Source organism: Trematomus bernacchii, unplaced genomic scaffold (assembly GCF_902827165.1).
Source record: "Trematomus bernacchii unplaced genomic scaffold, fTreBer1.1, whole genome shotgun sequence".
In the NCBI taxonomy this organism is placed as follows: Eukaryota; Metazoa; Chordata; class Actinopteri; order Perciformes; family Nototheniidae; genus Trematomus; species Trematomus bernacchii.
This window is the reverse complement of record NW_022987593.1, coordinates 17,806,305-17,828,516: the sequence shown is the minus strand read 5'-3', so window position 1 is coordinate 17,828,516 and position 22,212 is coordinate 17,806,305. Positions and strand designations below refer to the sequence as shown.

The 22,212-nt window shown below is 40.9% G+C and overlaps 1 protein-coding gene across 1 annotated transcript in view; it reads left to right on the top strand.

Moving 5' to 3' along the window:
• The window catches only part of LOC117482047 (metal transporter CNNM1-like), a 57,771-nt gene extending 45,004 nt beyond the window's left edge, over positions 1–12,767 (top strand). The window contains exons 4-12 of the mRNA XM_034130021.1: positions 2,474–2,617; positions 2,985–3,125; positions 3,612–3,781; positions 3,864–3,954; positions 5,976–6,121; positions 7,020–7,323; positions 9,622–9,726; positions 10,392–10,496; positions 12,001–12,767. Of these exons, the coding sequence (XP_033985912.1) occupies positions 2,474–2,617; positions 2,985–3,125; positions 3,612–3,781; positions 3,864–3,954; positions 5,976–6,121; positions 7,020–7,323; positions 9,622–9,726; positions 10,392–10,496; positions 12,001–12,059 (1,265 nt within the window). The 3' untranslated portion in view covers positions 12,060–12,767. The remainder of the gene's footprint in view (positions 1–2,473; positions 2,618–2,984; positions 3,126–3,611; positions 3,782–3,863; positions 3,955–5,975; positions 6,122–7,019; positions 7,324–9,621; positions 9,727–10,391; positions 10,497–12,000) is intronic.
• Positions 12,768–22,212: the final 9,445 nt, after the last annotated feature.

Here is a 22,212-nt window from a genome sequence, read left to right as displayed (position 1 = left end):
CTCCTGATGATGTTCAGGTGTATATCAGTACGTAGTGTCTCTACTTTAAAGAGTCCTCTCCTGCTGATGTTCAGGTGTATATCAGTCTGTAGTGTCTCTACTTTAAAGAGTCCTCTCCTGCTGATGTTCAGGTGTATATCAGTATGTAGTGTATCTACTTTAAAGAGTCCTCTCCTGCTGATGTTCAGGTTGTATATCAGTATGTAGTGTCTCTACTTTAAAGAGTCCTCTCCTGATGATGTTCAGGTGTATATCAGTACGTAGTGTCTCTACTTTAAAGAGTCCTCTCCTGCTGATGTTCAGGTGTATATCAGTCTGTAGTGTCTCTACTTTAAAGAGTCCTCTCCTGCTGATGTTCAGGTGTATATCAGTATGTAGTGTCTCTACTTTAAAGAGTCCTCTCCTGCTGATGTTCAGGTGTATATCAGTATGTAGTGTCTCTACTTTAAAGAGTCCTCTCCTGCTGATGTTCAGGTGTATATCAGTATGTAGTGTCTCTACTTTAAAGAGTCCTCTCCTGCTGATGTTCAGGTGTATATCAGTATGTAGTGTCTCTACTTTAAAGAGTCCTCTCCTGCTGTAGTTCAGGTGTATATCAGTATGTAGTGTCTCTACTTTAAAGAGTCCTCTCCTGCTGTAGTTCAGGTGTATATCAGTATGTAGTGTCTCTACTTTAAAGAGTCCTCTCCTGCTGTAGTTCAGGTGTATATCAGTATGTAGTGTCTCTACTTTAAAGAGTCCTCTCCTGCTGATGTTCAGGTGTGTCATTTGTTAGACGCTTTTATCCAAAGCGACTAGCATACAGTCAGTACTGTGGACAATCCCCACAGGAGCAATTTGGGGTGAAGTGTGTTGCCCAGGGACACAACGACATGCTGACTGCAGTGGGACTCAAACTTGCTACCCCCTGATTTGAAGTCCAGCACACTACCCACTGAGCCACAGCCTCCCAACAAGCACAAAACACAACACGCTACCTAACAGGAAAGTGTCCTAAATGTTGTCTACATTTTCTGTTTTGCATGCTGTAGCCATCCATAGTTATGTTAATATAAACAGTTTTCTTTACATACAGTTTTTGATTCAATTCCATCAAAGTATGATAATGTCATTGAGTCTTTGTATAGTTTGAGGATGTTTAGAGGGAGTTTGAGAAAAGGTTATGAGGTCAAAGAGACACTATCATTTATCTGGATGAAAACATAAGACTTTAGCTGCAAACACTCTCTCCTCTCCTGCTTTCGGACTAGTTTGTATGTAAGGCTGACCTATTTAGCTACATTGCTGTGTGTGTGTGTGTGTGTGTGTGTGTGTGTGTGTGTGTGTGTGTGTGTGTGTGTGTGTGTGTGTGTGTGTGTGTGTGTGTGTGTGTGTGTGTGTGTGTGTGTTGGAGGTAGTGTTTGGCAGGCAGACAGTGTAGAAGCTCTGTGAGGAAGTTGATTTGCAGCCAGAGTTACTAACAAGGATTCCCTCTGTGTTCTGTGTATGCATATTCCTACATATATTTGTGCGTGTGTGAATACAGTTGTGAGTTGTGTAATGGTATAACTGTGTGACGCCCACTGAGATGCAGTGCAGAATCTCGTTAGCCTTGTTTTGGCTTCAGGACAGAAACGTTGTCACACAACAGTGAACGGATTATTAACGACTCGTTTATCTTCGGGAACGCCCCGAGATTTTACCTCCGGAAACACACACTCATCATCCTGGAGGAAAACACTCTGCAGCTCGGGAGTGTGTTCATGTGACGGAGTGTGTGACTGCATGCAAAGATGGTGTGTGTGTGTGTGTGTGTGTGTGTGTGTGTGTGTGTGTGTGTGTGTGTGTGTGTGTGTGTGTGTGTGTGTGTGTGTGTGTGTGTGTGAGTGTGTGTGTGTGTGTGTGCGTGTGGAATCCTCCCAGCTGCTGTTTCACTTAAGGAGCTCAGTGTGAGTCATACCCACATGAAGAAGAGATGGCATTAGAATTAGAATACACATTAATATACCAATTTACTATTAAAGAAAGTTTAAAACAATATCATGTGTGCAAAGAAGTTACAGTGTTTAATACAAATCTAAATGCAGTGAGGTGGAGGATGAGTACAAATTGTTCAGGGTTATTTGAAATGGAAAATCACACATTCATTACATTTAAACTACAATAAAATAACACTTTTCTATGTAACAGATATATATATATATTGTTGATAAAGATATTTCACTGGCACTACCGTCCAAGTGTTTTTCCCAGTGAAGTATTTTTTGAAATGCATTCTGAGTTAAAATAGTAATTTTCTATATCTTCAAAACTGAGTTAACATTAAGCTGTCTTTGGCTCTTTTCTGCTGTAACAAATGCAAATGCCCCGCTGTGGGACGAATAAAGGTATTCTGATTCTGATTGAACCTTTTCTATGAAACATGTTTTGCCCAGTGAAGTATTTTTTAAATGCATTCTGGGTTAAAATACTAATTTAACCTTTTTTCCTCCAGGGAAGTCCCACCTGGCCATCGTGCAGCGCGTCAACAACGAGGGCGAGGGAGACCCTTTCTACGAGGTGCTGGGCATCGTGACCCTGGAGGACGTCATCGAGGAGATCATCAAGTCAGAGATCCTGGACGAGACAGACCTCTACAGTATGTACACACACACACACACACACACACACACACACACACACACACACACACACACACACACACACACACACACACACACACACACACACACACACAGCTCCCCTTCCTGATAAAAGTTGTGCAAATGCAATATAAATATACTCATTCGTGTGTGTGTGTGTGTGTGTGTGTGTGTGTGTGTGTGTGTGTGTGTGTGTGTGTGTGTGTGTGTGTGTGTGTGTGGTGTGTGTGTGGTGTGTGTGTGTGTGTGTGTGTGTGTGTGTGTGTGTGTGTGTGTGTGTGTGTGTGTGTGTGTTATGTGTGTGTGTGTGTGTGTGTGTGTGTGTGTGTGTGTGTGTGTGTGTGTGTGTGTGTGTTCTGTCAGCTGATAACCGTACTAAGCGGCGTGTTTCTCACCATGAGAGGAAGCAGCAGGACTTCTCCATCTTCAAGCTGTCGGAGAACGAGATGAAAGTGAACATTTCTCCTCAGCTGCTCATGGCCACACACCGCTTCCTGTCCACAGGTAACAGCCAATCAGATCGCTGCTCTGTGCTTCCTGTCCACAGGTAACAGCCAATCAGATCGCTGCTCTGTGTCAGTGATTACTTTGTGGATAAACACTTCCTCATAGAGAGACATTTGAATTGAGGGTTTTCTTAAATCTCATAGTCTTGGTTCTTTAAGGGATTAAAATGTTAGCTTTTGGTTTAGAAATGACTGCTTGGTAGATTAGAGTCAGTTTTAAGGCCTGAGTTTGATAAAAACACCAAATTCAGATGTCGTAAAATCCTGATGGAAATGCATATTTATATATGAACTATATGCAATCTTAATTTTCCATATCAGTATAACAGAGACCTGGTTAAAGATTTAAAAAGTTGCCGATCTTGCAAAAAAGTTTACAATTTCTGTTTCTGTCACATTTCTGTAGGATTTGAACATTTGTTTTAAGGAAGTTAGGACAGACAATATTGTGCCATAAAAGCATTTTCTCTCCTCCCTCCTGTAGAGGTGGAGCCCTTCAAACCCGCTCACATCTCAGAGAAGATCCTGCTGAGGCTGATCAAACACCCGAGCGTCGTTCAGGAACTCAAGTTCGACGAGAAGAACAAACGATCGCCGCATCACTTCCTGTTCCAGCGCAACAAACCTGTGGACCACTTCATCCTCGTGCTGCAGGTACGTTTTATTCTGCAGTAAAACCATGTTGCTGTTGTTTCTCAGACAGTTTCTGATCAAACGCTCTGTGTTTCACCGTCAGGGTCGAGTGGAGGTGGAGTTCGGAAAGGAGGCGCTGAAGTTTGAGAACGGAGCTTTCTCTTACTTTGGGGTTCCCTCCATCATGCCAACAGGTAGAAATCACACACTGATGTCTTTATATTCTTACGGGACACTTTCCGATTACTGCTCCCTGATATCCAAACAAATCCAACAAACAACACCACAGACTTTACCTGCAAAAAAACGATTCCCAATTTTAATCAAAACGTAAAACTTTAACTTTTGTTTAATATCTTTATAAGAGAAATGGCACGTGTAAAAAGAAAACAATGTGTTTGTACCACTGAGCAATGCCGTAATAATAGTAATAAAAGCATTTCATTGCATCAATGCAAAGAAAGGACTCTTAACTGGATCATTGAACCCTGCGTAAGATGCGCTAACTGGTGCCTCAGCGGCTGTTTTACTTGAAGGTGTAAACATACTATTCAACGTTCAAATCCACAAGAAATGTAGAAAAGCAAAACCAGAGAAAACCCAAACTCAAGAAAGTAAACATTTGAAATGAATAACATTTTGAAGAAAGAAGAAAATAAGGGACAGGGTGTCCAGAGATTAAAAAGAGTTCGGAAATGTTTAAAAATAAAGATTACTTAATGCCACTTAAAGTGTACCTATCATGCTATATTTGAATAATATAGTGTAGGACCATACCTATATAAGGCATATTTATACTTTTTTTTTTTTCAAAATACCAAACAGATCATGCATTTTAGCCATGCCTCATTTTGCTCAATTTGACAATTTCTAGCTCTGTTTTAGCAAGGGCAGATTCTGTGAGAACAGCACCACCTACTGGCCTGGCATATGTACTACAGCGTCTCCAGCGCTTTCGAACGGTAATGGCCGTGGCTGTCTCCTCCTGATTGGTGGAGTTGGCCCAATAGCCGTAGCGCCACCGTCCTGACGTCAGGACAGTGTTCAAATCTGGATCAGTTTTTATCAGATCCGTTGCAGCCCCTTTTTTAGAGATTTGGGTATGGAGGAAAATAGAGAGGGTTGTGTTTTCTGACACTTGGTGAGTTCCCTGGAACACCGGGGACACATATTCATGTATAAAAGACGTACAAAAGTGCATTTTGCATGATAGGTCCCCTTTAATATAAAAATCTTAATTTAGCTCCTAAAGCACATGTGTCAAACTCAAGGCCCGGGGGCCAAATCCGGCCCTTGGTGGATTTAATTTCGGCCCGTAGGATAATTTCTAATTACTATTAGATCTGGCCCGCCGGTATATTGCACGCACACCTTCACTCAATCCTGAGGGTCTCCTCAGCTCAGAGCCTGAGCCCAAACATTGATGACCTTGCACCCAAGATGAGATGCCAAGTATCTGGCTTGAACTAGCATCACAGAGCAGCAAACTGAGTTTACATGGATGTTTCCTTTTGCACTTGGTTTTTTCTTTGAGGGAAATATAGTTTTGTTGAAGCTGTTGTTGTCCTGTGGAAAAATGTAATCATAAGAAATGACTCTGGAAAAGCTGCAGATAGAGCCATAAGAAATGAATGCAACTGATTATTTAATGTTTAATGTTGAGACAACAGGATAGGCAATAATTTAAGCTTTGTTAGTTCCAGGTTTAATATGTGCAATAAGTTCATTTCAATAAGTTTTGCAATAAACATTGAACCAGTCCGGCCCTCGACTAGCACCCATTTTGTAATGTTGGCACACTGTGTATTTGAGTTTGACACCCCTGCCCTAAAGTGACCGAATGTCCCAAAAATGTGCTTGTTTTTAATTTCTCACAAGTAGAGAGATTAGTTTATTTCTTTATGATTTTGGCCGCTACAGTCATAGTTTCAAAACAATAAAATAATCTATAAAACAACAATACTGTAGACTCTTACAGCTGCTGGCCTGAACATACTGTAGTGTTTGTTTTGTAAATGTGCACAAAGAGCAAGACTAAAAACCCTGATCAGCAAACTCTCCAAAAAACTGCAGTTTAAACAGAAGTCATTTCCCTGCCAAGAAATAAAGGCATGGTTCATCAGGTGAAGGGTGATTTTGGCAGCCTCCCTGAGCCCACCTCATGATAGGATAGGAAGTGCTCAGTGAATTATGTACAGGTTTGTCCCCCCTGCAGTGCACAGATCCCCCTCCCGCAGCAGTGGTCTGGACCGCTCTGAAACCATGCTGAATGGAGGCAGCTCGAGCCAACTGAGCGGCGGGGGGAACGTCTACCTGCCGGATTATTCTGTCCGACAGCTCACAGCCCTGCAGGTCATCAAGGTAACTCCTGTTGTTACATTTAACTGACACTTTCACACACAGATGCTATCAACCCTGAGGATACATTAACACGTGACGCGCCTCATCCCTCTTACAACCAACCAATCACATTCTCCTAAACATGCCGCTCTACTTAAGCTGCCAGATCTGCTGCCTCTGCCTCGATAATGCTGCTGCTGCTGCTGCTTCCATGATGCTGCTGCTGCTGCTGCTACTTCCATGATGCTGCTGCTCGCTGCCCCACCACCCCCAGCTTCAACCCCAGCATCCACCTGTAGGCTCGGGGGATAGTTATCTTATCATCACTCCATCTTCTATGTACATCTGTGGAGTGATGAGGCCCGAGCCTAGACGCCAAACTCAAACTATATGCTGCTTCTAATACACATATCAAGTGTTGGGAAAATACTGAATGTTCTTTCTATATCAGAGTAGCACGTGATAACAGAGGCCCTACGTAGCTGTGTACGTAGCCGGATGTTTGACTACATGGATGACGCTCATGAGACACTGTGATGGAGTTATGATAGCTATGCTCCTAAGATTGGCATGATGACACAGAATCTAGAGAGATAGGCATATGACTGTCATGTGTATTGCTTACGCAGGCCTTAGCTAATCTGAACTAATGTCAGAATACTGCTTTGAACCAGTATTCTTCCATCTTGTTGACTGTAACACCCTCTCTTGTATATAAGCATATCAAGGACTCTACTCTGGGAACTATTTGTCCCACGCAGCTCTGTGTGTGATGACTACTTCCATTCTTGCAAGGATAATAAAGACATGTATGCTGATATTGAAGACCAAGCCAGTGACGAGTGATATTTTTCTAACATCAAGAAACACTTGAGTCGTCTGACTGAAATACCCATAATCCTTTGCTCCTGTGTGTCAGATAACCCGGAGCCACTACCAGAACGCGATGACAGCCTCTCGGATGGACAGCTCCCCTCAGACTCCAGATGCAGACGCCTGCCTGGCAGAGGACGTCTCCCCGACCCCAGGACCTCCTGCTGGGCCTCGAGATCACAGCAGCAGCACCCCCTCCTCCTCCACCCCCTCCACCCTGATGCCCCCCCCCTCCACCCTCATGCCCCCCCCCAGGGAGCACTACAGACCCAGCTCAGCGAGGGCCAGAGGGCAGCAGTCCGGCGTCACACCCTCCACCTCGCTGCTGAACGAGAAGAACCGCATCGTCCGTGAGTAACATCGTCTCTATCATATGCTTTTGGGGGGTTTTCTCTTTCTCTTAGGGTTTTATCCCCCCCCCCCCCACCCTGCCTGAAACGCCTCCATTGGACTTCTTTGTTTACGTATCATATCAGACATCAGACATTAGGAATCCTTCATTGGTCCAACAGGTGGGAGATGTGCAGTGTTACAGCACAAGTGTCATCGCAGGTGGAAAAGGCATGCGATGATAAATATATATAATAAATATGAGGGTTATTAGTGTTGAATTATGGGGGAAGTTACATTTTAAATGTTCTAGGGAGTGATATTAAGCAAGTACTGTTGAGATTGTTTAGCTAGGGCCATTTTTGGAAGGATATACTCTAGATTTAATACAATATACAACATTGATTGTCTTCATAGGGGAATTTGTCTTGACTCAAATGCTGCACACATGACATTTCGCCTCATCATAAAACTGACTACATAGTGGTAATAATAGAAAACAAACAGTATGTAAACAAGATATTTGAAAGAGGTCTTAAAAAATATAAACCTGTTATTTCATAAGCACTTTTTTGCAAACATATTTACATTTGACTGCAACTACTATACAAATGCTGACTGTGATATCTGTGCTAATGCACTGCAGCAGGGGCTCTCTGCATTTATTTTACTGCGCACTTTAATCAGTATTTGAATGCACCGCTGGGGGAGAACATCAACATTTAAAGCACTGAAGTTCATTACTTTGTTCAAAGAGCTGCACCAAGTCATGCTCCATGTGGAGATACACTGGGTGTGTGTGGACTCTAGGAACATTGATTATAGCTGGGATTGTCTTTGTAAGGAAATAGAAGGAAACATGTACAGGTTTGTTGATGCCTGATTGTATTTATTTATAAGAGCGTCTGTGTATATCCCTTGTCATTTAAACGTGGTTATATAGTCACTCGTTTTAACAAGATGTTGTTAGAGAAAAGTTGTTTGTTGTGAAAAAAAGTTGGATTTAAAATTAAATGTGTGAGCAGTTTGAAAGTTATTGGTTTACAAAAAGAAACTGTTGTCTTGATTTATTCATTTGTTTCCTGGCTTTAAATTAAATGATTTACAACCAGTTCAATGATTGTATATATATATATATATATAGGTATATACATATTTTTATACATATTTGTTATTGTATTCGCGATTGTGGGAAACGTTATTTCGTTATTTTCATGTGTGTTAATGTGTGTGTTTATGTGTGTGTTTATGTGTGTGTTAATGTGTGTGTTAATGTGTGTGTTTATGTGTGTGTTTATGTGTGTGTTTATGTGTGTGTTTATGTGTGTGTTAATGTATGTGTTAATGTGTGTGTTAATGTGTGTGTCTATGTGTGTGTCAATGTGTGTGTTAATGTGTGTGTTTATGTGTGTGTTAATGTGTGTGTTAATGTGTGTGTTTATGTGTGTGTTTATGTGTGTGTCTATGTGTGTGTCTATGTGTGTGTTAATGTGTGTGTTTATGTGTGTGTCAATGTGTGTGTTAATGTGTGTGTTAATGTGTGTGTTAATGTGTGTGTTAATGTGTGTGTTAATGTGTGTGTTAATGTGTGTGTCTATGTGTGTGTCAATGTGTGTGTTTATGTGTGTGTCAATGTGTGTGTTAATGTGTGTGTTAATGTGTGTGTTAATGTGTGTGTTAATGTGTGTGTTTATGTGTGTATTAATGTGTGTGTTAAGGTGTGTTAATGTGTGTGTTAATGCATGTGTTTATGCGTGTGTTAATGCGTGTGTTTATGTGTGTGTTTATGTGTGTGTTTATGTGTGTGTTATGTGTGTGTTTATGTGTGTGTTTATGTGTGTGTTATGTGTGTTAATGTGTGTTAATGTGTGTGTTTATGTGTGTGTCAATGTGTGTGTTAATGTGTGTGTTAATGTGTGTGTTAATGTGTGTGTTAATGTGTGTGTTAATGTGTGTGTTAATGTGTGTGTTAATGTGTGTGTTAATGTGTGTGTTTATGTGTGTGTTTATGTGTGTGTTAATGTTTGTGTCTATGTGTGTGTCAATGTGTGTGTCAATGCATGTGTTTATGTGTGTGTTAATGTGTGTGTTAATGTGTGTGTTAATGTGTGTGTTAATGTGTGTGTTAATGTGTGTGTTAATGTGTGTGTTTAATGCATGTGTTTATGCGTGTGTTAATGTGTGTGTTTATGTGTGTGTTTATGCGTGTGTTTATGTGTGTGTTTATGTGTGTGTTTATGTGTGTGTTTCTGTGTGTGTTTCTGTGTGTGTTAATGTGTGTGTTAATGTGTGTGTTAATGTATGTGTTTCTGCTGCAGGAAGCAAGTCGGACGGTCAGAAGAGTCCCAGTGATTCAGTGTTCCTCAGGATGGACGAGATCCCGTACATCAGAGAGGACAGATCTGAGGCGGACGCACACGATGGTAGGCTACATATTACATAACATGTCATTCAAAAAGGCTATATTATGCTTTTGGGGGTTTTCCCTTTCTCCTAGGGTTTTATTCCACTCCTTTGTTTACTTCCAGAACATGGTGACCATCACTTTGTCACACTCCTGCTCCTATTAGCTAGCGCCTTAACACATTGTACGTGATAGGCTAAGGGGCGGGACATCTCTAAGCGGTTGACCAATCAGAACAGAGCCGGCCAGCTAACCAATCAGAGCAGACTGGGCTCTGGTTTCAGACAGAGGGTGAAAAGAGGTGCTGCAGCACAGACAGTATGAGAACAATAAAGAGCTTTTTGAACATTAAAGCATGGAGACATGTCCCAGTAGAGACACTATTATGAACCTGAAAATTAGTATATGTCCTCTTTCGGCAACTTACATACCTAGGGGAAAAATTAGGGGTCAAGAATTTGGATCAAGGTCACTACAAAATGCTGACAAACAACCTGATATGTTGGGGAAGTCTCTGTTTTAAAGACCTCATTATGTAAAATAGGTCTCTCTCTCTCTCTCTCTCTCTCTCTCTCTCTCTCTATCTCTCTCTCTCTCTCTCTCTCTCTCTCTCTCTCTCTCTCTCTCTCTCTCTCTCTCTCTCTCTCTCTCTCTCTCTCTCTCTCTCTCTCTCACCCCCTTCAGACATGGCCTGTGTAGCCATAGAAACGGACACGTCTCCTTTCATCAGCAGCCTGTCTCTGAGCGGCTCAGAGGACACACTGGGCAAGAAACTCCTGCTCAAACTCAGTGAGTCACACACACACACACACACACACACACCTATTCACAACCTTTTCTATGCCTCACAATGTATGAGCTCTCGCCTGCTTAGTATTCTCATGAAGTTTCTGAAAGAGTTCCAGTTGTTGGCTCTATAGATGGAAAGCATAGTTTATAATAGTTTATAACTAATCACCCTGCCAGTGATGCAAAACACAGCTCTAAACTTTCAACTTTAACCTCTTTACATCTTTGAAGAGACTATGTAAAATAGCCTCTTGGCAAACTCTGGCGCATGCAAAGAAATGTGTATTAATGTCAAATAAACGTATTTAAAGAAAAGAAAAGAAAATAAACAAATAAACAAATACAAATAAATTAATAAACACATCAATAAAAAATCTATTAATGGCTAAATTAATTTATAAATAATACATTAACGGGGACCTATCATGCAAAATGCACTTTTGTACGTCTTTTATACATGAATATGTGTCCCCGGTGTTCCAGGGAACTCACCAAGTGTCAGAAAACACAACCCTCTCTATTTTCCTCCATACCCAAATCTCTAAAAAAGGGGCTGCAACGGATCTGATAAAAACTGATCCAGATTTGAACACTGTCCTGACGTCAGGGCGGTGGCCCTACGGCTATTGGGCCAACTCTCCACCTATCAGGGGAATGTGGGGTTGGGCCACGGCCGGCCATTGCCGCTCGAAAGCGCTGGAGACGCTGTAGTACATATGCCAGGCCTGTAAGTGGCGCTGTAGTCTGCCACAAAAGCAGCGAAGAAGACTTCCCGCCCATAGTTACCATGGTTACCCTTCTGTTTATTCTCCGCTGTGGCTTTTTTTTCGAGGCAAGCACTGTAATTCTCTCCGGTTAGTCCACCAGCAGATGACAAACACCCACCTCTCCGCCTCTTCCAAGGAACGAGGGGACCGTGCGGCAGAGTTTCAGTTTCAGTTTCTTTCGCCGGTCAAGATGTCCGTTAAAGTTTAAATCTTCCGGACAAAATTAGAAAAGTGCCGGTCAAAGGTCTTCTTTGTTATTTATTGAGCTTTAAAACAAATGAATAACGACTCTATATAATAAAACACGGAGGACGGAGATCTCTTTTTCTCCCCCTCTTCTGACAGCCCAGCAGCTGATCAGAGCACGGCTCCCCTCTCCTGCAGGGGGGCGTGGTCAGCAGAATCAGACCCGTAGACAGCAAACAGCACATAGAGCGAAATGAGGCATGGCTAAAATGCATGATCTGTTTGGTATTTTGAAAACAGAAACGTATAAATATACCTTATATAGGTATGGCCCTACAATATATCATTTAAATATAGCATGATAGGTCCACTTTAAGTTAATTAAGTTATTAAATTAAAACAATAATAAGTGGATGAATTAATGTTATACTGGGCACGTTTTATTTGAGTAATTTGTCAAATATTTATTGTACTTTGTTTTTGTGTATTTATATTTCTCGTAAACCTAAAAGTTTTAATTTTCAATTTTTAACCTGTCTCGTCTATTTCAGGCCACAGGAAGAGGAAAAAATCCCGGGAAGGAGAAAAGACACCAGAGGACATTTCATAACAGCCGCTTGTGAAAACCTAGTAGAGAGAGTGTGTGAGTGTGTGTGAACTCCACCGTCTCCTGATGGTTCTTTAAGATGTTTGTAAAGACGATGTGGTTGGTAAACTACAGCTATCAGAGTTTTATCTGAAAAAAAACACACACCCCCGCTGTAGGAGATGAAGTGGTCCATCAGCAGGAATGTACTGAACACATGGATGGAAGAAACCATTTAAATCAAAACAGACGGGGGTCGCATCTTTGGCAATATGCATCGAACTGAAGCTTCTTCACAGGTTTTTCATGCTTGTATATAAAGGAATGACTTTGAATGTATAATGTTTGTAGAAAGATAATAGTTTTTATACACTATATACCCTCCTCATGCAATCACCTCTCTAATGAAGCTAAAGGGAATAACTGTACACAGGAAACGGATGAAAGACACCAAAGATGTTGCTGTTTTTGTACAACGCTTCTCATCGCTCAACAGAAGTAAACTGCATTGTGTTCATGCTTTTAATTTTTGCTTGTTTCTCTGCTAGAGTGGTGCACTGATTATATATTTTTGTAGGTTGACCCGGAAGACAGCATCTCCCTGGTTCCCTCGACAAAAAGCCAATGGGATTTGAGAAAATAATCTATGTGTCAAAGAAACATTTATGAGGATAATCTCCAAATATTAACACCACTTTATGATTCTTGAAGTAAAAAGCTAACTTTAGGCTATAAAGGAACTACAGCACGGTCACATGACTTCACGTCACCACCGCTAAGCTAAAGAAGGCTAATGTTGGGCTATAAAGGAACTACAGCATGGTCACATGACTTCAGGTCACCACCGCTAAGCTAAAGAAGGCTAATGTTGGGCTATAAAGGAACTACAGCACGGTCACATGACTTCACGTCACCACGCTAAGCTAAAGGTGGCTAATGTTGGGCTATAAATGAACTACAGCACGGTCACATGACTTCAAGTCACCACCGCTAAGCTAAAGGAGGCTAATGTTGGGCTATAAAGGAACTACAGCACGGTCACATGACTTCACGTCACCACCGCTAAGCTAAAGAAGGCTAATGTTGGGCTATAAAGGAACTACAGCACGGTCACATGACTTCACGTCACCACCGCTAAGCTAAAGGAGGCTAATGTTGGGCTATAAAGGAACTACAGCACGGTCACATGACTTCACGTCACCACTGCTAAGCTAAAGGTGGCTAATGTTGGGCTATAAAGGAACTACAGCACGGTCACATGACTTCACGTCACCACCGCTAAGCTAAAGGTGGCTAATGTTGGGCTATAAAGGAACTACAGCACGGTCACATGACTTCACGTCACCACCGCTAAGCTAAAGGCGGCTAATGTTGGGCTATAAAGGAACTACAGCACGGTCACATGACTTCACGTCACCACCGCTAAGCTAAAGGAGGCTAATGTTGGGCTATAAAGGAACTACAGCACGGTCACATGACTTCACGTCACCACCGCTAAGCTAAAGGCGGCTAATGATGGGCTATAAAGGAACTACAGCACGGTCACATGACTTCACGTCACCCCCGCTAAGCTAAAGGAGGCTAATGTTGGGCTATAAAGGAACTACAGCACGGTCACATGACTTCACGTCACCACCGCTAAGCTAAAGGCGGCTAATGTTGGGCTATAAAGGAACTACAGCACGGTCACATGACTTCACGTCACCACCGCTAAGCTAAAGGTGGCTAATGTTGGGATTAAAGACGTTTAGCAGTCTCATTTAGACACAACCACCATTTTTAAATTCACCAGTGGGGTATTTACTTACTAAAAACCATTGACTTGTAGGCGAGGGAACAGGAAGTGCTGATATGCTAACTCATCTTTGGTTTTAGGACTTATTCCTGCACCACTCTGTAATCTGAAGTATCTGACTGATTGCCCAAATTGTTATTAAGCAATGACCAGGCTGGATTTGTTTACTTGTTTGTTTGTTGTTTTTTCTTTCTTCAGTTTTGCTTATTCTTCATGGAAAAAGTCGTCAATATAACGCCTTCACTTATACAGAAACTACTCACCCATCGTTCCCATTATCTTAGCTTTCTCTTTTGAAGATAGCAATGTCATTCCCCTCTTTCTCTCTGGACCTCAGAGGGCCATCAGACTGTGTCGCAGATAAAGACAGATTAAAGATGCCGGTCTGAATACAGATTCCTGTTTTAATCTTGGGTCAGACTTTTATTACATTTCAGTTTTATTCATCACACGATGTGCAGCCACTGAACCTCTTCAAATACGTTCCCGTAGCTAAGCCCTGTAGATCCATATGAATAATTACTGATTTATCTGGGGTTGTTTTTATTATCAGAGGTGAAATGAAAGTGGTCTTCTGACTGTGGCGACTTCATAGCCATTGTTTTATTGGGTTTATGAAGCCAGCATCTTCCATATTAACTAGAGGCGTGTGGTGCAGTGGGATGTGCGTTGGTGTTGGGATCAGGGGGTCACAGGTTCAAACCCCACTGCAGTCAGCATGTCGTTGTGTCCCTGGGCAAGACACTTCACCCCAAATTGCTCCTGTGGGGATTGCCCACAGTATTGAGTATGTAAGGATAAAAGCAAGTAACATGTAATGTAACTAAACTGGACACACATATCATACTATTGTATCCTCACCATCAGGTTCTCCATAATCTACCACCATGTATGTTGATAATGTAGAAAACTAGGTTAAGCTTGACACAACACTATCATAGCCGTGTTTTTTTTCGAATGTTTTTATTCAGAAATGTCCCATTTTTACTGTATGTTACGTTTGATTTGAGCTATTTGATCACCACATTTGAAACTAAAATCAAAGAAAGTGAAAGAAAAGTCTACAATTTAAGATGTACTATCCAGAATAATTAATATTCATTTAAATATATATTCCCTTTGCCCTCCTGCTGCATGAATTTGAATGTGCATTGAAGGGGTTATTTATATATATTATGGGTTTACTCTTTGAATGCAATCTAAGCCTTAACAGCAACGTTTTTGCAGCATGATTTAATGCTAACAAGAGTCCAATAGAAGGGGGTAGTGCTTTAAATTGGGGTTGAATCCTTTTTATACCAAACTTGACTGCTCTTTCATTATTGCTGCACATGTTAACTGCAATACTGAAAACACTTAATGCAATGTATATGTGAAGAGCACTGCAGATTGTGGGGGAAAACAATGAACGAGAGTCTGTAGAGTTTTTATTTGACACCAGCTTATTTAACTTATTACTGTATATTAGAGATTGCAGACCTCCTCGATGCCATATTTTGACATTTTAACAAAGATATTTTGTGTATGCGCCCAATATGTCGGCTCCGCTTCAAAGTGTTATTGTTTCTTTTTTCACTTTAAAGGTCCCATGTCATGGCCATTTCTACTGATCATAATTCCATTGTTGAGGTCTACTAGAATAGATTTACATTGTTCAATGTTCCTAACTCACATTGGTTTCTCATACAGCATCTCTGTATAGTATGTGCATTCACTCTCTGTCCTAAACGGCTTGTTGGAGCTCCTGCCCCCCCCCCCCTCCCTATGAGCCCACTGTGCTCTGATTGGTCAGCTCGCCCACTATGTTCTGATGAGTCCACCACCGTTACAGCGGAACATCAGTGATTATGTGTTACAATGGCGTTTGTTAGCAACCAGAAAATGACACCAGTAATGACAAACAGATGAGAATGCTGCATGGGGTCTGGGTGCCGTGTTGGCGGGACGTTGCGGGGCTCGCTGCTGGAGCGGACAGTGTGAGCTGGCTTACTGGTGTCGTTTCCTGGTTGCTGCGGGGGATCTGCGAGACAACGAGACACAGCGAAACCCAGCCTGAACCCAGCCTGAGCACACACACACACCTGCAGCCTGGCTGTGAGTCTGCATGTGTGCTCAGAACGAGCCCAGGCCGAGCCCGGGCCGAGCCCAGGCCGAGCCCCGCCGCGTCTCGCCGTCTCAGGCTGAGTTCAGGCTGAGTTCAGGCTGAGTTCAGGCTGAGTTCAGGCTGAGTTCAGGCTGAGTTCAGGCTGAGTTCAGGCTGAGTTCAGGCTGAGTTCAGGCTGAGTTCAGGCTGAGTTCAGGCTGAGTTCAGGCTGAAAAATCCGCGGAGCTGCAGCTGAGAAAAGATTGAGTGTGTGTGTGTGAGGAAGTCCGTTACATCACTATACCCAATACGTCACTGTACTTACTATACTATAAGAAGAAAACAATGGAAAAAGAGAAATCTCCAACGAGGCGTTCTGGGGCAGCATAGACAGGTATTTTCTGTGTTAGGGTTTTACTCGCTACAGGGTGTACTTTGAGGGTTTGTGATGCATAAAAAGCTACATAACACACAAGGGGACGGTTAATAACCGGAAAAGCATGACATGGGACCTTTAATATACGTTGGCCCACAGGTGCAAACGGCCCAAAACTCTTCCATTGGGAGAAACGTGCAGCAGCTTAAAAAACGATGCATATATAAAATGCCAATTGTGCCAAAACACATGCAAATGAAGCTTTTAATAAAAACAGTGGAGAACCGAAACACTACACTACTCTGTTGGCCGTCTCATAAGCGTCAATATATTTGAAAATCTGCATGTGTTTTGGCACATTTGTGTTTTTATATTTGCATAGTTTCTGAAGCTGTAGCGAGTTTCTACGATTGGAAGTGTTTTGGGCGCATTTAGACCAAATCGGCCTCGAACGTGACATTTTCACAAAGGAAATCTAAGACATTTTACACTAGGAATAGCACATGTTTAAACATTTTAATAATGGCTGAATTATATTCAATTGTTTAAAATGAAGGGTCCTTGTACCATGACATTTCCCTCTCTGTCATGACTTAATTTGATGCTTGACAGATGTGGAAAAGCTCCATTGTGGCTTAAATGTCTCTAATTGACTTATTAATTCTGTACAAACAAAGGAACATCATTCAACACTGAGCTGAAGGTTTATTTAGACTAATGTGTTAATCTATTTGATCCCAATGAATCAACTTAGAATGAACATTTTTTGGACGATTAAGGGGGAACTACTGCATTAAAGAATATTTTTTTATATTATAGTGGCTGTTATTAAAATATATGCTCCTTGGAAATCCTTACAGCATGGACACGGAAAACAACAGGAGCTGATACACCTTTTGATTTTGTGGATTTAATGCCTCGTGCTTTAAATTTGTATTTCTATTATCTTTTTTTTCTACACTGATAATCCCTGTAAGATGATAGTGTGATAATTTGTGTCTGATAATTGTCCACACTGGTGAAATACAAGATAATATTGCACTTTGTCTCAGGAAATGTATTGTAAATAAAAACAGATTGAAGGTTTTTATGGTTGCAGTGTGATGTCTTTCTACCCAGAATGCTTCACTTCTCTCTCTCTGTATGTGCACTGTTTCCCAGGAGCTGCAGCAAACTGGACTTTATTTCTGTCTACACGGCGTTAAAGGGACGGGCGTGGCTCTGAGTGAGAGTGCAGGGTCAGATTTGTGGCAATGCAGCACAGAGAGGGAGGAGGAAGCAGCTAGAGGTCTGAAGTCTCTGGTCTGACCGATATAGAAAGTGTTATTGACCTAATTTATGAAAAGCCGGTCAGAATAATCAATATAATTACAGTTTCCACATGAAATAACCTGCTGCATTGCTGTTACATTTCATTTTGGCGGGTCACCTGCACTCCAGAGCGGTATATTGTTTCTTTAGAGGTTTCCTATAATAATAATATTAATGATAGATTACATTTGTATAGCGCCTTTCAAGGGACCCAAGGCCGCTTTACATGGTGAACAAACAAACAAACAAACAAACAAAAGGGGCAAATAATAAAGTAAACAAATATATAGTTCTCAACATTACTGAATTGTTTTGTTTTTTTAAATATAATATATATAACAAAGTCAGGATGCATTTCTTGTATTCCATGTTCAACCCTTTGGTACCATTATAGGTCAAATTGATCCAGAACATGAGGGGGGTTAAAAAAGCGGTACCACTTTACAATAAGACTACCCTCATAAAGGGTTTATAATTAGGTTATGAATTAGGTTGTAAACACTTTATTAATCATTCAGAAGCATTTATAAACCAGTTCTAACATAGTTTTCATACATCAACACAGGCTCACTATTTGGCAAGATGACTAAGCCTTATATTGGCTACTTAGCGAGAATCAACTCAGTGAGCAACAGATACCAAGGATGCTGGCTGATGAAGAAGACGAAGTAAGCTAAGTAGCCAATAGGCTTAGCAGTACAGATAAATGTGGGCTCACTATTTGGCAAGCAACCGGTCACAGTTGCCCTGTTTATCTCAGGTCTTATAAAAGCTGTTCACAACCTAATTAATAAATTAATTACAAACTATTCGTAAACCCTTTATAAGGGTAGTCTTATTGTAAAGTGGTACCAAAAAAGCAATACAGAAATACAAATAATTTATACAATCCCTAACATATATTGTCTTTATCTCAATTTACAACAATATCGAACATTACTATTGATATTTGCAAATTCTCTCTACTAGATCAGCTTTGAAGTGCCATTTGTTCTTTGGTATAAGGTTTTAATTTATGTGAAAATCAAGAACTTGGTATGTTTATCCAGGAACAAATGAGCATTACATTTCTTATACATGTTATTTTCAGAAAATAAGACAAGTCTTTTGAGTAAAAAACGATCCTTGCTTCATTTTTACTTAAAGGTAAGTTTGAGAAACCGGCTCGAGATACACTTTTTGTTATATTCCATGGAATGCTCTTAACATCCCGATAGCAATGAATATCTTAAGTGCTTTGACAAAAAATCCATTAAAAAAATTCATCTGTGGAAGCCGTAGTACTGTAAAAAGCACGAACAATCATTTTAGCCGGCCCAGCTAAAATAACTGGATGGTCTACCTGCCTGTCAGCCTTCCATCGGGGCACAAACTTATCTCGTGCCCTCATTGGTCATGTGCGCGTTCGTGTGTGTTGGAGGAGGGGCTCTGTAAGGAAGTGGCAGATTTTCTCCGGTTGTGTATTTTAAAATTCTAGCGATCTCGAGCCGGTTTCTCAAACTTACCTACCCCACCTTTAAAGGTCACCTATCATGCTATTTTTAGGCAATAGCATAGGTCTCAGATATATAAAAATATATAAAAAACATGTCCATGAAGTGTTTTGCTCAAAATACCAAACAGATCACCCATTCTAGCCATGCCTCATATCCCTCTATTTCACTTCCTGTTTCAAAAGTGCTGATTTTAAGTATAAAGCTTTAAAAAAAAAAAGAAAGAAATTGAAAAATAAAAAAGGAGGGGGCTGAGCTCATGCGGGACCCGGCAGCTACTGTCTAAACTAAATACTGCGGTGATGAAACGCCATATCATGGATTATCAAGGATTATTTCTGAAACAGTATGGAGCTCAAAGGCTTTCTCTCTTGCCGGTTATACCACAAGGTGAGTTCCTTTTTATTTCCTGCTTCTTCACACACATGGGGTGTTTCTCAATCGCGAGTACGCTTGCTTGGTAGCACATGTCTTCCGAGTCACTTCCTTCAGAAGCTAGGCAAGAATCCTTCCTGGCATTCGGAAAACGAAGAGTGGAACAGGCTAGCAAGTGTGCAGGTGTGCGTCATATGAGAGGCCCCGCCTTACATTTTCCGCCACAGATTTGGGGAAATTGGTCCGTGCGCAAAGCATTGTGGGGATTTTAAGGATGCGATGTCTACCCATGTGCAGCCTCGAAATTTCCCCCAAACCAAGGACGCGGCCTTGGTGGAATTCCAAGTATACTGGACATTGGAACGGTCCTGCTGCGCCACTTGATGACGTAGCATCCTTGAAATATTGGCTTGGAAGCCAATATCCTCGCGATTGAGAAACGGCCCCTCTATGTGTTCGCCCTACCATATGTGTTCGGGGTCCGTCGCTTACCAATGACGTCACGCATTGTGATTGGCTGTACGGTAATCGCACGCTGATTGGTGTAACTAGGGGCGCTCTATAACAATTCAAAGTGCTTTACATAATCATTAACACTTAATAATAAGACAGCAGAGAGGAACACAATAAATAAACATAATGGAATAACAGATCCATTCAAACCATGCATACAAGAGATGCAGAATAGTTTAAAAACAACATTGTAAATAAGGTAGGTGCGAAAACAAGTTAAAAGGCTTCTGGGTAAGCAGCTGTAAGACGAACATGACTTGTACAATGTTAATAAATGTATCAGCAAAGCACAAATAATGCTTATAGACAATAAATAATACCATTTGTTTATTCTTCTCATTGATATTTTTGTTATTATTATTATGTTTTCTTATTGCCTTCATCAACCAAATACATCTAGTATTTCTACTGCATTACAGTAAATATTGATTAAATCCTCATAATGGATGACATTGATATTGTATTCATTTTTTTTTTTAAATAATGGTATCAAATCAAATCAAATCAAATCAAGGTTTATTTATAGAGCACATTTAAAAGCGATTTTTGGTCGGGCTAAAGTGCTGTACATGTAATAACTACAATCACATAAAAACACATTTCTATAAGCACAATAAAAGACAATAAATTACAACAGCTATTTAAAAAGAAAACAAAGGGAAAAGTCAGGAGTCGTGCTCCGCTCTGACTAAAAGGCCAGGGAGAAGAAGTGTGTCTTAAGAGTAGATTTAAAAACCCCTAGGGTCTGGGCCGACCTCACATGGAGGGGCAGAGTGTTCCAGAGCCTCGGGCCAGCTGCTGCTCGAGCTTGATTCCACAGCTGGATTGTGTGGCCCAACCTTTATACAGTCTATGGGCCCTATCACTACCCGATCTGCCGCCCTGCCCTATCTGCAGTGCGCATGTGCGAGATGGTCCGCCATATTTGACAACTACATACGGCAACTCTAATAGGACACTTGACACAGTGGCTTTTGGCAAAGCAGAAAAAGAACCGAGAGAGATGAGTTATTGTTATTACAACGTGACTTCACTATTATTTAACAACTCTTTTTATTGGGTTCTTTTATTTGGGTTTAAGTACATTGTCAGAATAAGTGAGAAATGGATTTAACTTCTGTTAGACAGCTATCATACTGAATAAATATTTACTGTGAATGTATGCAAAAATGTCTAGCATATAGCTGTCTAACAGAAGCTAAATCCATGTCTCACTTATTCTGACAATGTACTTAACCCCAAATAAAAGAACCCAATAAAAAGAGTTGTTAAATAATAGTGAAGTCACGTTGTAATAACAATAACTCATCTCTCTCGGTTTTCGGAGTTTTCTTTGTGTGCTTTGCCAAATGCCACTGTGTCAACTGTCCTAGTTGGGTTGCCGTACGGAGTTGTGCAATATGGCGGACTAGGACACTTGACACCGTGGCATTTGGCAAAGCACACAGTGAGAAATGGATGTAACTTCTGTTAGACAGCTATATGCTATACATGTTTGCAACTCATCTATGTCATTTGGAACTATTTGGTCAAATGTATTGTAAAACATTTTTTTAATTACAGAAAATACTGCAAATAATGCAATACATTATAATCACAACAACATCGACAAATATATTACAATGGGATATCTAATATAAGTTATATATATATATATATATATATATATATATATATATATATATATCGACAGTGTAAACATAATTATGTAAATAACCCAATTTGTGTTCTGTGAAACGGAAAAGGATATTACATTGTTTTTGTTACTTTCGTTGCAGTGTCTTAAATGTAATTTAGGTTAACTTCCTGTTTTATTTAGATGCTTTTATTTTGAAGTTGTTGCTATGGAAACAACATGACGGAGAAAAAAGTAATATCTTCTACATATAATAACGGACAAAGTAAAGAATGAAGTGTATGTTTAAATGTTAGCACCCCCCGAAGAGGCTCAAGCTCTTACGTTGAGTTTCAATACATTCGGAATTTGGCCGTGTAAAATGTCCTCTTGGGTTGCCGTACAGCCAATGCGTGACGTCATTGGTAAGCGTAACGGACCCCGAACACATCTGGTAGGCCGAACACATATGGTACCTACACCGGTGTTGTGCCGTAGGTAGAAGGCTTGCCGTAGATTGAAGCCCTGTTCGCGGGGACGCGCAAAGGTGACGTCATCGCCTGTATTGAGCGTTCGCCTCGTTTTCTAAGCTTTTCTCTCTCTTTTGAAGGATATA